We start from the raw sequence: 14,320 nt of genomic DNA on the forward strand, positions 1-14,320 counted from the left end.
AGGGGGGGGGAGACCGCGAGTGATTTGCTGCTGCTCCCATGACAACCGAGGCGGGAGAAGTCCCGCCTACACGCTGCCTCACAGTGCCCACCTCTTCGCGCAGTGTCTCTTGACAGATCGAGGGAAATCGCCATCCCGGCTGTGGCAAGCTCCATCCAGTGAGCTCTTGCCCACAGGACGAACCCACTCGTGTCTTCTGTATCCACCTCTTTTCGGTAGATGGCTTCCGAGCCTCCTCTTCTCTTGCGCTTTAGCGGGTTTTCCACGGATTTAAAAAATCAATAAAATACAGAGAACTTGGGAGTTTCGTACTCCCGACACCATCTATTTTTTTTAAAAATAAAATGCTTCCAGACTTTGTAACCGTGAAACTATTATCTTATTGGAAGATACGTACTCAATTCAACAATAGTTAAAAGCCTTCTTGGAGATTGTAAATCCTCAGTTTGAGAGATTTTAGTTCATTGCACCTCAATGGACATCGTAATGCAATAGACAAAATACTTCTGTATACTGTATGCTTCTGTACATAAGTAAATTTTACTGAAATCATGTTCAGTTCATCTTATAAGTTGTGAAATGCTGTCCAAAGACATGTCTTGATTTAGGCTTAGTACACCATGACATCTGCAATATCTTTTTGGCTGCCAAAGGGAGACCTCTTTTGGAAGCACCAGCCACTGACCTACAAACATTAAAGAAAAATTGCTCGCAGCCTAAAGGAATGTCAGCTAATGTTCTGTCCCTGAAAATGGAAAAAGTGGCATTAAGAGATGTCATTTCAAACTTGGTAAGAGCAAAACAAGACCCATGCATGGCTGAAGATAGAAACAAGAGGAAAACAAGTTGACGCTCGGCCACCTTAGACATCGGCAAAAAGGTGGATGTTCATAAAAGCCATGGGATGGTTATGATGATGATGTTTCATGACATTCCCCTCTGTTAAAAGTCTTTTGACAAGATAGCTCACATTTTTTGCCTTTTAAAAAAACAATTGTAGAAACCTATGTTGCATACCTATGCCGGGATAGAATAACTCCTACCTGATTGCCTTACAAACTCTGGGAAGTGTCGTCCCAAAACATCTGGAATGTATCTTGTTGAAGACTGATGTATTACATCATAAACCATGATAAAATAAGAAAAGTTTTTATAAATTATTCAGATATTTGTGAAGTCATGCTAATCTAATCCTGTTAACCTTTTTTTCTTTTTGGACAGGACAGTTGCCTTGGTTGAGAAAGACAACAAGGGATTTTATATTAACCATTTCACTGGAAGCCAATGCTGGAAGGACCACCAATTTCATATTCAGAAAGAGAATTATCAAGGCTGGTACAGGTAGTCCTTGATTTACCACCACAATTAGGATAGAATTCCATTTCTAATTGAGGTAGTTATTAAGTGAGTTGCACCCAATTTTACCATCTTTTTTGCCTTAGTTGTTAAGTGAATCACATGAGAATTACATTATTCTGACTTTCCCCATTGATCGGGAAGGTCGCAATAGATACCAGTTGCCAAGTGCTTGAATTTTGATCATATGACCACAAGGACACTACAATGGTTGTGTGAGAACCAGTCATGAGTCTCTTTTTTCATTGCCATCGTAACTTGGTTTTGATCACAAAATATATGATTGTAAGTTGAGGACCAACTGTAAACTGTTTCCAGTTCAAAGATGGGATGTGGCTATTTGTGCGGGGAAGGCAAAGAGCTTTAACACCTCACAGAGGCTTATTTTCTTGTTGACATTATTTGCCATTATAAGCCCCAGTGCCAAGTCTGAAATCTGGAACAAAGTTCATAGTTTTGAACCTTTTCTAATTAAGTTATGCATAGGCAAATTCACAGTGATTAGAAAGCTATAAACAAAGGTAATAAAGCCGGCAGAGCATGAGGAAGGACAATCTGGAGTTCAGTGCAGTGCAGCTTTTTTAGAATTATGTCAGCTGAGGAGGAAAAATGTTTGTGACATTAGTGGATGAGACATATTGGAAGGAATTGCAAGAACCTTTGGACGGAAGTCAATAACAAGAGAGCCAGTTTGGTACAATTGTCAAGGCACCAGACTATAAATTGGGAGACTGTGAGTTCAAGACCCACTTTAAGCACAAAGCTAGCTGGGTGACCTTGGTCCAGTCACTTTCTCTGAACCCTACAAAGAAGGCAATGCAAACCGCTTCTGAAATCTTATTAACAAAACCGTAGGGACTTGTATGATCACTTCCCATGAGTGTCCCCTGCCTCTCTCATACACACAATTGGCAATAATATTAAAGTATATAACAAAAATTTACACTGCTGCTAAAGAAGGGATGAAATCCACCTTAAGCTTTCTTTTCTTCAAAACTGCTACTAGAAGATCATTGAACATTGCAAGATTACACGAAAGTCTGGTCACCTTACCTTATGTTATAATAGGTCTCACAATTTCTGTTTCCAGAAGTATAGATAGTATGACTGTCTCCTCCACTCTTATTCAGGGTTCCCATGGCTCTGTGTTTCAAGTGAGCAGGGCAACTAGCTAGGTTTTTAGTTCTAAACAGTTGTGTATAAACCCACCCTGCTTGCCCAGCTCCATATCTCAGAGCTCAAATTACAAAAGAACAGAAATGACCAGATTCAGTTCTTTTTTAGGAAGGACCTGTGTTGTTTCCAATGTTACTAAGAGGAGAAAGAGTTGGAGGTTGTGGACTTACCCACGGTCTCCCTGCCTTTTATCCCCTAATCCCACAAATGAATGCAAAACTCAGGCAGAAGTCAAAAAGCTAGTTGACAAAATTGGGCTAACAAACCGGGTCCATCCTCTTCATTCAAATGCATCCTAGGATTCCTCCATTAGTTGGGTGCCTATATTTATTTCTACTTCCTAAAATCCAATGTGTTATCTTTTATGTTTTGCTTTTGTTTAAAGAACACATTGAGATAAAACACTATAGGAAATAACCAGAAAGATAATTAATGAGAAGGCAGCAAAAAGAGGAAACAAGCAGAATAAAAATATTGTGTGGCCATACTCACAGACTCCTACATAATTTAAGATAAATTACAAACATTTAAAATATATATATTCCATATTTCTATAGAAGTCTTAGGAAAATTCTTAGGAAAAGCAGAATATTCATCCCTTAGGCCACCTCTTCCTGTCCCTTTTACCACCAAGAAGCACGGCAAAACAAAATCGAACAGAAGGGCAGTATTAAAAATCAAAGCCTGGTTCTTATCTAACCCAGGTAGTGCATCATTAAATATCTGTAGTAGAAGATTAAAGCATTCTCTTCATTAGGACTTGGAAGGCAACTGCAATCCTCTCTTTTTGCCTATCTACACCAATTTGAACAGGAAGAATGTGTGTGTTTTCTCTACAATCTTGCATGTCCTCGGGCATGGTTTCCCATCAATATTTTGAGATACCAGGAAAACATTTAACCTTAAACATCTCCGTTTGAAAGAATACACAGAAGTGGTGTATATCAGCCTGTTTCTCTCTTTCTTGAACAAGAGATCTGAGTATAACTTACCAACACTGTGGAATTGTTTGGATTCAGTCTACAAATGGTGCTGCCGAGTATGAAGGAACACAAACATTACACTGTCTAAAACATATGCACAGATGCATCTGGTCCTGAGCTCAAACAGTTTCCTTCTATAGTTGCTGCAGGATCTTGGGAAAGCATGAAGCTACTTTAAGGTGTTGCAAGAGAGGAGTCAGGTTTGCAGTCCAAAGCCTACAGTTTACAGAGAGTGCATAACGTGGCCACAGCATTCAAAACAGAGGTGAACTCCGTTATTAGAGAAAAAGTTACAGCAGCAACAAAAATGCAAGGAGGTTGCTTGATGTTCATAAATGAGCTGGCAAAATTACGTTAATGTCGTTTGAGGGATCAATGAGACCAAATGCTGAGAAATATGCTTGCTTCATGGAGATAAAGTTAACCCGACTATTAAGTTTGGAGGCAAATATATTGGCTACACCAAAAGCTGATGGACTTTCCAAGTTTGCATGAAGTCGCTGTGATGTTTTATTAGGGTTGTCATTCCCCATTTACAAATATCTAGATGACCAAGCAGATGGGACCAAAACATCCTAAGTTTTATGTACTTCTTTGCTATCATTGATGGTCATTGGGTACTTGTAACGTTCATAGGCTAATCCTGATAAAACGTCCTGATAATATCCTGATAATCAATCCTAATATTGCACATAAAAGTCGTTGTGGCACACTGTATAGTGTGCAGTACCGCAGGCTACTTCTGCTGCCTGCCGGCTGCCTGCAATTTGGCAGTTCAAATCTCACCAGGCTCAAGGCTGACTCAGCCTTCCATCCTTCCGAAGTGGATAAAATGAGGAGCCAGATTGTTGGGGGCAATAGGCTGACTCTGTAAACCGCTTAGAGGCGGCTGTAAAACATTGTGAAGTGGTATATAAGTCTTATTGCTATTGCTATTTTACTTTGAAGAAATGCCAGGGCTGATAATGGTGTAGGATTATCGTCGTTCCCATGCTGAACACATCTACTTCTTTTCATACTCAGGAAGAAGCCCCTGAAGCAATCTGATTTCGGAGAGGTATGTTTTATGCTCATCCACTTTATTGAAGGAGAAACAATGGACAAAAGAAAAATGCTGTTATTTAGTGACTTCTCATGATGATTGTGAAGGGTGAGTGTAAAATAAGTATTTCCTGAATGACAGGCTAACACAAATGTCTCTGGTTACAACACAAGCATATACAACTAAGCTGCTAGACTGTCACTTCTCTGAACTCAAGTTGGAGGGAAACGGGAAGGTCAAACATGGCATAGAGCCAGGTTTGAGACACTCAAATCAAAGTTCAGTGTCAGCCAACTTCTCTGGCAACAGGATAAAGTTATACTAACAGAATGTTGCAAATTTGAATGTGTCAGCAGAGTCCCACTGTTTTCGTGTGAACTAAGGAAGGGCTTGTCTGGATTTTTTATGCATACTACAGTTTTGCCCCAAACTTAAGATTCTTTTTATCTGGCTTTTGCCTTAGCAGCAGCTCTTCCTCCTATAACATATGAAAGCAAATATGTGTGACCCAGGATAATGTTGCAGGAGCCAGCCTGTGTCAGTCACTGGGACCAAAGGTTTTGTCTCCTCTCATGTTGGAGCCCATCCTTAGGGAACTTCTCTGTGTGCGTTGGGCTGTTTCCTGTGTATTTATATGGTGCCTGTTGTGTGTAGCTTTTTAAATGTATATTGGGGAGTTGATGGGTGGCTATTAAGCTCTTGGTTGTTGTTTTCTTGTGCTGCCAAGCCCCTGCCTCCTAAGAATTTGATAAGATGGGGGTAAATCTTCCTCCTGTCTCTCAAGGCCATTTCTCTATTCTCTACAGTGGCTGAATTCATAGAATGAGATGGAGTAATCCTACACCAGGAGCCTTATGGGGAAACTGAAAATACCAGTGCTGAGTATCTACCCAGTTGCTTGGCTGAAAATATAGAAAGGAAGGATAGAAAAAGTTCATTAACAAGACCTACCCAGACCGGCAAGCTTTAACTGTCCAAACACAGAGAGCACTAATCAGGGTAGGCCTTAAGAAGTACAAAAATATGTGAATGAATGAGTATACCTCTGAATTCTTCTTTTGTTTTCTTATTTATGTTTCTTTGAATTTTCCATTTCGCAGTCTTTGTTTTGCATAGTATAAAACCTGAATGTATAAAGCGGTGGGCACATTCACATAGTATGTTACTTGGTGGCGAGATAGGCGGGGCATGGATTTAATTAAAATTAATATAAATACGCAGTTTGGTTAGTATTAACTTTGGATCTTTGTCTGTCTTAGTGTGTACATGTATTATTTGATTAGATTATAGTTTATTGTGTTGTATGCTGTCAGAAAATTGATTAATTCAGTAATCTAGGTTAAATATTTTGTGTGACCACAGCCATATTGTCATTTTATGGTGGAGAAATAAGAACATTTAAAATTGGAGGTGGGGGAGTGTTTACTGTATGGTGATGGAAGGTAGAGATCCACATAGACCAATTGTATAGAGATCTTATGCTTAGTGTAGCACAACATAGATAGTTCAGAGTTTTACTGCCTTGGTCTGCCCTTGGGACTCCAGAATATTTCATCGTAACAGCAGAACCAGTGAATTTTAAACCTAAGGAAAAAGAAGAGAAAGTGAAAGAAATATCACGCCTTTCAATCCCAAAGAGGCAGTACCCATAGGACTGAGACCGTTATGTCTCTGAGGTATTCTAGTCACGGAAACAGACTCTTAACTTCCAATTATTAATGAATAGTTTAGCTACACGCTCTCACTTGGATCTGCTTAGAGGACTTTTTGATGTTTTGCGCATATGTGTTTTCTTTTATAGTTCTATTTCAGAACAAGCCAGACTCTTAATTATGCTATTCTGATCATATTTTGAGAGCATGGCTTGAGAAAGCATACAACTGATGCCTCATCCACTAAGGTCTCCCATTCTATCAGAGTTCATATCATGGAAGGAGACGCTCTATGTATGATCTTCTAAGAGCAGAAAAGATAAAAGGATGAACAGTTATAAATGCTGTGTTTTCTCTCTAGGAAATGAACCATAGAAAAGAACGTCCTACTGAATTCATCAGACCAAAGTAGAGCCAGTGAAAGGAACAGCAACCTTTTTACAGGACAAGCTACATATACTTGTGTGGGGTGTGTGTGTGCGCGCATTTCGGATTATAAAGGTGATCAGCTTCTGCTCTCTGCTTGAAATCACTCAATTTCAAAGGCACTTGCGCAATTTGACTCAATGTGTGGAATGCAATTCTTTGTTCCCAGGTGTCTGGGGCGCCATGAGATTATAAAAAGCACTGTTGTGAGATTTTCTGAGACTGCATTAAGGCAGAAACTTATAATGTGCCTTGCTACAAGCTTTCCTCCTTGAGAAGAAACTATCTTGTCTCTTCCGTTTGAGAGGACTGAGGGTTAGTTGCAAACCCATGATCAATTTTCACCTTATTATTTACCTGGGCAGGGGGGTCAAGTCCCCTTCCAAGGCCATCACTACATGGCAATCCCAGATGGGAACGTTAGTTATTTTCTGAGGGGAATGCTTGAAAAATGCCAAGCAATCAAGGAAGTCATTGTCCAGCCTGGGAATTGATAATTATGAATCAAATGGTCAGAATTTCCACATCCTAAGGAATTTTCCACATTAAGATATACTTGGGCAGAGGGCTGGAGCCAATATCTGCATGAGACTGTAAATCAGTGTTGGAGTATGGATGTGTAGAGAATCTGGTTTAAGAATCATTTCCCCAGTCTAGTATTGATAAAATATTCTGGATTTAATTGGACAAGCTGAGAAACTGGCAATACTAGATTGACAAGAGAGCTTTCAGGCTGGCAAAAGATCTGCCTCTATATGTGTATGAGAGAATAACAGAAATTAAGATGGAAATATATTTATAGAATTCTAAACGGCATGAAATATTACCATTTACCACATGTGCCCACCCAATTTTAAATTAGTATCAAGAAGTTTTCCTCTTGATTCACTACTGCTTGAATGTAGTCTAGATTGTGGTACTGTGTTAGTGGTGATTCACCGTTCTTAGAAAAAAGTACCATGTTTCTCCAAAAATAAGACAGGGTCTTATTCCCCCCCCGAAATAAGTACTTGGCCTTATTTTTGGGGAGGTCTTATTATTTTTGAGGTGCAGGAGGCAGGGAGCATGGTCACCTCATGGCTGCTGCTGTTTTGCAATATTTTCAGGGAGGGCTTATTTTAGCGCATGCGCTCAAAAGTCCGATTGGGTTTATTATCCGGGAAGTCTTATTTTGGGGGAAACAGGATACCTGTTTTGATTGTTTTTTTGAGCCTTTGTTGAAGGCAGTTTTAAACAATTCCAAGATTTGAGCAGGTTGCTATAGCTGATGCTTCAGTAATTATATGCTTAAGCTACATCAATATTAAGGCACCAGAACTTGCAGCACTTACCAATTCACTCCCAAATGCTAAGGGAGCTCAGACCTGGTTATTACTTGGATGGGAGACCACCAGCAGGAGATTCTAGGAACCTAGGCTATATTGGGAAGAACATTCTGGTGGAAGGCAGTGGTGAACCATTTATGTAGTCATTAAACATATTTTTCTTTTTTAATTCTCCTTCGAACTACTAAATGTCAGGTGCATGGTTTCCACGTTGAGGCTCATCTTCTCCTTCCCTACGATGCCAAAAGACTGGTTCTGAAGCACAGACCCAAAAGCTTTGTAACATGAGAACAATCTTTAATGAGGAAACATATGCACTGCAGGTGCTAAAACAGTCATTACAAGACTATTCCAACATGTAACAGGGCAGGGCTGGCTGCATTCACAAGCCGAGTCCTCCATCGCGATCCTGGGAGCTGAGGACTCCGTCACGCCTGGCCACCCAGCTTCATATACCTATGGGTACCAACTATTGAGGGAAAAGTGCACAAGGAACAGTTCACATTTCACGCTATTTCAGAGGAAGGCATTAATGGGCCGAGGGTGGGGAAAGGGAGGCTTCATGAGCCCCAACAGTCAGCCAGGTGGGAAGGTTAGCACCATCAGGGTGGGAGAGGATTGGAAGGAGGTTTCAGAGCACACATGCTTCTCTCAAGATACCCTCTGGCTTGAAAGGCCAGTGAATAGCTCAGACAGGAAATCCCTCCATCCCTCAACATGGAAAGGAGAAACACTCTTGTCTCACTGAGAATTAAAGGAATCGTTTATGCCCAAACTCAGAGTAAAGAAGGTGGCTGGTTTGAGTGGATGGAGAAGCTGATTCAGCCAACCCACACCAATCCCTTTGTGTTGACAGTGCTGATGGGAATCAAACTCTGCTCTGGTAGCTCCTCCTTTGCAAGATGAGAAGAGGCACTAAAGGGACAGGGCAACTAGGTTCTGCTGCTCTTTCACCCTACCTCCAGGCAGTAGGGGCTAGGATTATGGTCAAGAGGCTGATACACTTGGACAGGACAAGGGCTCTCCTTAGACAGAGACGTCTAAGAGATTGGGAATAGAAAAGCTTCGGGATATTCCAGTACTTTAAAAGAAAAGAAAAAGCTACAAAGAATGAGCCATGAAGACAGTTGCTGTTTGACATAGGCCAATGGGAAGAGCAAGACAAAACTTCTTGGCTACTACCCCTCCTCCCATTCTAACTGTAGACTGTATTATCGTACAGGAGCCAGGAGGACAGCTCTTTCTCCTATAACTGAGTGTGTGCCCAACATTCATTTTTACTTGGTATACAGAAGAAAGGGGTATCATTTGAACCTGGCCATCTTTTATACAGTCCTCTTGAGAGCTTTCAGTTGAGAATATGTAGCAAACCCAAACAAAGGGGTAGAAGCTCATAATTATTAGCGACATTGTCCTGTGAGACAATAGAGGTAAAGGAGGTTTGTCTACCCTTGGGTAAATCTTGGCTGACCCTCTTCCCTTGCACAGTAAGTACAATGCCTGAATGGGGACCTCTGTCCTCCAACCCAGCTGAGCCCCACCCTAGCCTGGCCCACACACCTCCCCCTTCTATCCTACTGCTAGCACACAAAGCACCTTTATTTCAGTATTTTTTTTTCCACGTGATGCACAAACAAGTCAAAATGTCACTTATCCAAAAACCCAACGTGCAAAACAGAAAGGAAGCGGCACAGACAGGCCCCCTTGGCCCTGTCCCCTCCCCAGGGCTGCCCCCTCTTCCCCCACAGTACTTGGGGGAGCTCCCACCTTTTCTAGGAACAAAGGCAGGTCCTCCCTCGGTGCATCACCCAGCACTTAGTGCAGCTGTGGGGTGAGGAGAGGGAGAGGGCCCTGTCGTCTCATTCCCAGAGGGGAGCAGGTGGCTCCGCAGGGCACGGCATTGGGTGCAGGCAGCAGAGCGCTTGCCCGTGTCAGTGGCTCCGGTGAAAAGTGTGGCTGCCATGAGCTTGCAGGGTGTTGGTGGCAGCCAGGCAAGTGGGGGTGGAGATGGTGTCCTTAGTTGGGGGACAAGTCTGGAGGGCAGCTACCAAATGCCACTAGACCTGCCTCCGGGGGGAGCGAGAATCCGGGCCGAAGCTCGCTTTGGAACATGGTCATCGATTTGAGAACCTGTGGCAAAAAAAAAAAAAAGGAAACAGAGAAGGTGCAGGGTCAAAAGCAAATTGGCAAGGAGAAACCACATCCTATTCTCCCTGTCCCTACAGGGCCACTACAAAGACCCGGAGAAAAATCACCTGCATTTATAATTAAATTTTTAATAAAATTATTTATTTGATTTTATCTTCAGTAGAAAGCAAAATAGGACATGTGTGAATGAAAGGGTTGCCGGTCTTTCAGATTAGCTTTACAGAGCAGATGCTCCTTCCTGTGATCCATGAAGAGAGAATTCATAGAGTTCCTTAACCTTATCATTCATAAAGTTTTGTGAAAGTCCACAATGCTTGACTGTGGAATTTCCAGTTCTGTAGAGTAGAACCCATATTCCCCCTCCCCCAGATTCATAAAGAAGGTATTGTAAGTAATATACATGGAGTGATCTGGAATTGGAGGAGCTCTCTATGATTCTCTTGCTGTGGTCAGAGCATGCCCTGGTAACCATTAGATTTTCTGGTGCTGCCCTCCTGCTGTGGAGAGGGAGTAGCCATTGGAACAGTTCCTCCTGGCTGACTTATGGATCCAGAAAGGTTCCGGAGGAAGCCAGGGGCTGTCCTAACAGTCTACTGCACTATCCAACTGAGTACTGCTTGGAATGAGAAGGTGTTTTTGGCCATGGATTGGATTTGTACCTATGACATCTCTTCTTCCCATGGATCCCATTGCTCTCTGTGGTTTATGAGGGAGCTGAGGGAAACTAAATGGGAGAAGACAAGGCTAAAGAACCACTGCAGGACATTGAATTCAACCAAACAGGGATAAAGGCCTCTATCTTGCGGTGGTAGAAGCAGTGAAACAAAACATTTCTCTGCCCTCATTGTGTTTGCAGATTGCTGTCGAGGGGCCTTGTTTTGGGTGAGCTTGGACCCTTCTGGAAAAGGAGAACCCAGAGATTAATCTGCAAGATTGAGTGAAGGAATTTTCAGAGCCTCCATCAGACAAAATGGCTGAGATTTGCTCCCAGTTGGATACCAGACTTGGTGCAGATCTGATGGAGATGCCTAGGGCACAGTCTTTCTTTATTCTGGGAATAAGAATCTATTGGGCCTGAGGAAGAGGACAAGGGCATTTTAACTGCAAGCTCAGCTGCCTGCTCCCTCCTGATGCACCTGCCCCTCCCATCCATCCATCCCATCAGGTACAGCAGGGGGGGCTGCTGAATCCCATCAGTGAAAGACCTCCCATCAGATGGGTCCTAGAGCCTATTCTGCTGCAGCACCTGCCTTCTGGAACATCATCTCTCCTGAGGTTAGATCAGCCCAACCCTTATGGCCTTACAGAAATCCTTCAAAATGTTTTTTTTTCCCAGCAAGCCTGGGGACTCCTGGTATACTGATCCTGCATGTTGTCTACATTTTATTGTTTACATTTTTCTGCCTGCAGTCTTGTTTTATCTGTGTTTATTGTTTTGATTGGTTTAATTGTTATTATTTGTTTTAACTGGTTTGCAGAACGTTTTTAATTGATGGTTTTATTGTACACCACCCAGAGTCATTTCACGTGAGATGGGCAGCCATATAAATTTGATAAATAAATAAAGGTGCCATCTGGAAGAGAAAGAGATGCGCTAAAATCTAATAGGCGCCGAGAGCAGCATGTTGCAAATAGTTAACCTGAACATTTTATTTTGTATAAAGAACAAGAGGAAACCTGAACAGTGGCCATAATCTAAGTGATGGTGAAGGATAAACTTGATTATCTTTTCTGGCCTACCTAGGGACTACATCTTGGAAGCAATTTACATTTCAGTTAAATATTAATGGGAAGTTTTTATGTAATATAAATAGCAGCTTTAGAGAGGAGATTTTTGTTGGACTATAACAAGAAATGGGATACAGTAGCAACATGTAAACAATATTGATTGTTATGAAAAAAACCAAATAAGCTCAGATCTATTAAGAGCTTGGATAGGACTCCATCAAAAATCCCAAGCTTTTCAAAAATTGAAAACATCCTGGGGAAAAAACTAATATTTTTTTTACATAGTTAGCAAAGGAAGTACATAGATGAAATCAGCAAAGAACTGAGCTGGAAGAGTGGGAGTCTTTAGTCTTTTAGCAAAAGCAGTTTCTTCCTTTTGTGTAATTAGTATCGTGTGATGCACTCAGTTATTAAGCTTTCCGAGACATGGCTAACTAAAATAAGACTGCAGCCATAACGTTTGGGAAGATCCATTTATAATGAGCACAAACTACATCTTTGCTTTCCATTACAGATGATAAATCCAGACTTGCCAGACTGGACCATCTGGCTTCCAAGGAGGATTGAAAGAAAGGGCTTTCCCCAAAGCTGATGCTATTCCGCCCTTCAGTGCCCACAGCTGGTGGCTGTGCTGATTTCACTTCAGCTACCTTTTCCCCTGGAGCTGGTAGGTGCAATCTGTCTCCTCATTTTACCGACCTCGGAAGGATGGAAGGCTGAGTCAACCTTGAGCCAGTCAGGATCCAACTCCTGGCAGAGAGCAGTTAGCCTGCAATGCTGCATTCTAACCATTGCACCACAATAGAGCATTGGAATAAGTTTTCCTGAATTTTTTGGCTGGGTTCACACAATACCATCAATCCTAAATTAGCAAAATTGGTATCTTTGTGTAAGGTACTACGCTGCAACCAAATACATTTACAGCTGGTTCACACAATAGCTGGACTTGGTGACTGGTGGATCCACAAACTCTTCGACCCCATTTCGGCTGCTGCTAGCAGACAATGTGACCATGGCCTTGGAAGGTTGCTAAGAAATACTTTATGCAAAAAAACATGCAACCTAACTTGCTATTTTAATGCTGCCAAAATACTCCAAGAGACTATTCTTTCTCAAGCTCTTGATTCAATCTCCCTACAGATAGTTGTAGTCAACTAATTTTATTTCTGCCTTTTCCTCTTTGACACACATCATCTTCCGCTTGGACTTCCAAGCCTCCTTCTTGTCTCTTTTTTCCAATATACAATAGAGGTCATCCCCCACCCCCTTCCGCCCATGAAAAGCATCACACATTCTCTAAAAAAAAAAGTCAAGACGGGACTAGAAACAAGCAGTGCAGGCATCAAAGTAAATCAGAATGGGAGATAGCTGTTTAGAAGCAAAGGCATGAAGGATGAAGTGGGAGAGGGGGCCCTCAGGAGCAGTTCCCAGTCCTAACAGGGAAGTCTGATCCCATAAGTACCAGATTTTATACAGAATTGACTGTATAAAATCAGTCAATTCTTCTAAGGAAGGACTTAGAAAGTAGCCCTGTGAATACGGGGAGCGAGGAGGAAGCAAATAATACACAAGGCAAAGACATAGAGGAGGAAGAGAGTAATGCTGGCAACCTGAGTCAGAGGAGCATGAAGGGTGGGCAGGGTCTGCCATTTTGCTATCCACCCCAAAGAAGACTTGCTCCAGCCCCCTCCTTACCGGAAAGGCTGAAGCCGGACTCGTGGAGGTCCCTCATGCCCCCATGTCTTGTGACCGGCCGAGTGGGGGTGTCTGCAAGTGGTGTCCCCGTCTCTTTTTTCCCAGCGTGCACAATCATGGCTACGTCCCCCAGATATGGGGTGCGGTCCACGCCTTTAAACTTTAAGCTCTAATTAAAAAAAAATACACAAAATAAAAGTCAGCTTTGGCCCTCCCCAAAATACTATCTGTGGAAACTCATAATCTTTGGAGAGCCAGGCCTTAAGGAGTTAAGACACCTAGGGTGAGAAATCCAGATTAATCTTTGGGAGTGGATGGTGGGGTTAAGACAAGTGTGAGCAAATGGCCCAGCCAGGCCCTCTTTGGCTGGATGAATGTTAGAAGCCAGCTGCCTTTGGCCAGGATCTGACTTAGTCAGCTGGATCTTGCACATGCCCGATAGCTTTTGGGATGGGTTTCAGTTGGAGAGGACATTCTGCTGAGTTGCAGGAAACAAGCACTACCATGATGACAGGATCTATGCTAGCTTCCTCTGACATATTTTTTCTTTAAGATCTCTCACTTTTACCTGGGTTTTATCTTATTTTTATTTATGAAGAAAATTTATATGGCCGCCCAATTCACAGTACTTCGGGCAGCTTATAGAAGCACAAAATTAATTAAAGCCCATCCCTCTGGTGATAACAATCAATTGACAATAATTATTTTCCAAAATAAACATCTCTTATTCCCAATATACCATATTTTTCAGAGTATAAGATGCACCTTTTCCCCCCAAAAGAGAGGGTG

General features: G+C 42.1%; 1 protein-coding gene and 1 long non-coding RNA gene across 5 annotated transcripts in view; one reads left to right on the forward strand and one right to left on the reverse strand.

The window, feature by feature from the left end:
• The first annotated feature begins 98 nt into the window (after positions 1 to 98).
• Positions 99 to 6,725, forward strand: LOC148044899 (uncharacterized). 4 transcript variants are annotated; one of them, XR_015697128.1, is made up of 5 exons: positions 99 to 215; positions 1,227 to 1,404; positions 4,539 to 4,665; positions 5,364 to 5,556; positions 6,571 to 6,725. It is a non-coding gene; the product is annotated as an uncharacterized LOC148044899 (long non-coding RNA). The 4 variants fall into 4 exon arrangements; XR_015697126.1 differs by having other exon boundaries at positions 105 to 215; positions 1,222 to 1,404; XR_015697127.1 differs by having other exon boundaries at positions 105 to 215; positions 1,222 to 1,393.
• Positions 6,726 to 8,236: 1,511 nt separating this feature from the next.
• DPYSL5 (dihydropyrimidinase like 5) overlaps positions 8,237 to 14,320 on the reverse strand; it is a 65,863-nt gene continuing 59,779 nt past the window's right edge. The window contains exons 12-13 of the mRNA XM_014067879.2: positions 13,532 to 13,700; positions 8,237 to 10,090 (exon numbers count right to left, since the gene is read on the reverse strand). Coding sequence (XP_013923354.2) covers positions 10,005 to 10,090; positions 13,532 to 13,700 — 255 coding nt within the window. The 3' untranslated portion in view covers positions 8,237 to 10,004. The remainder of the gene's footprint in view (positions 10,091 to 13,531; positions 13,701 to 14,320) is intronic.

The sequence above is a fragment of the Thamnophis sirtalis genome, unplaced genomic scaffold (assembly GCF_051295495.1).
Source record: "Thamnophis sirtalis isolate CommonGarterSnake01/CBP01778 unplaced genomic scaffold, rThaSir2_p1.2 scaffold_6, whole genome shotgun sequence".
Lineage (NCBI taxonomy): Eukaryota > Metazoa > Chordata > Lepidosauria > Squamata > Natricidae > Thamnophis > Thamnophis sirtalis.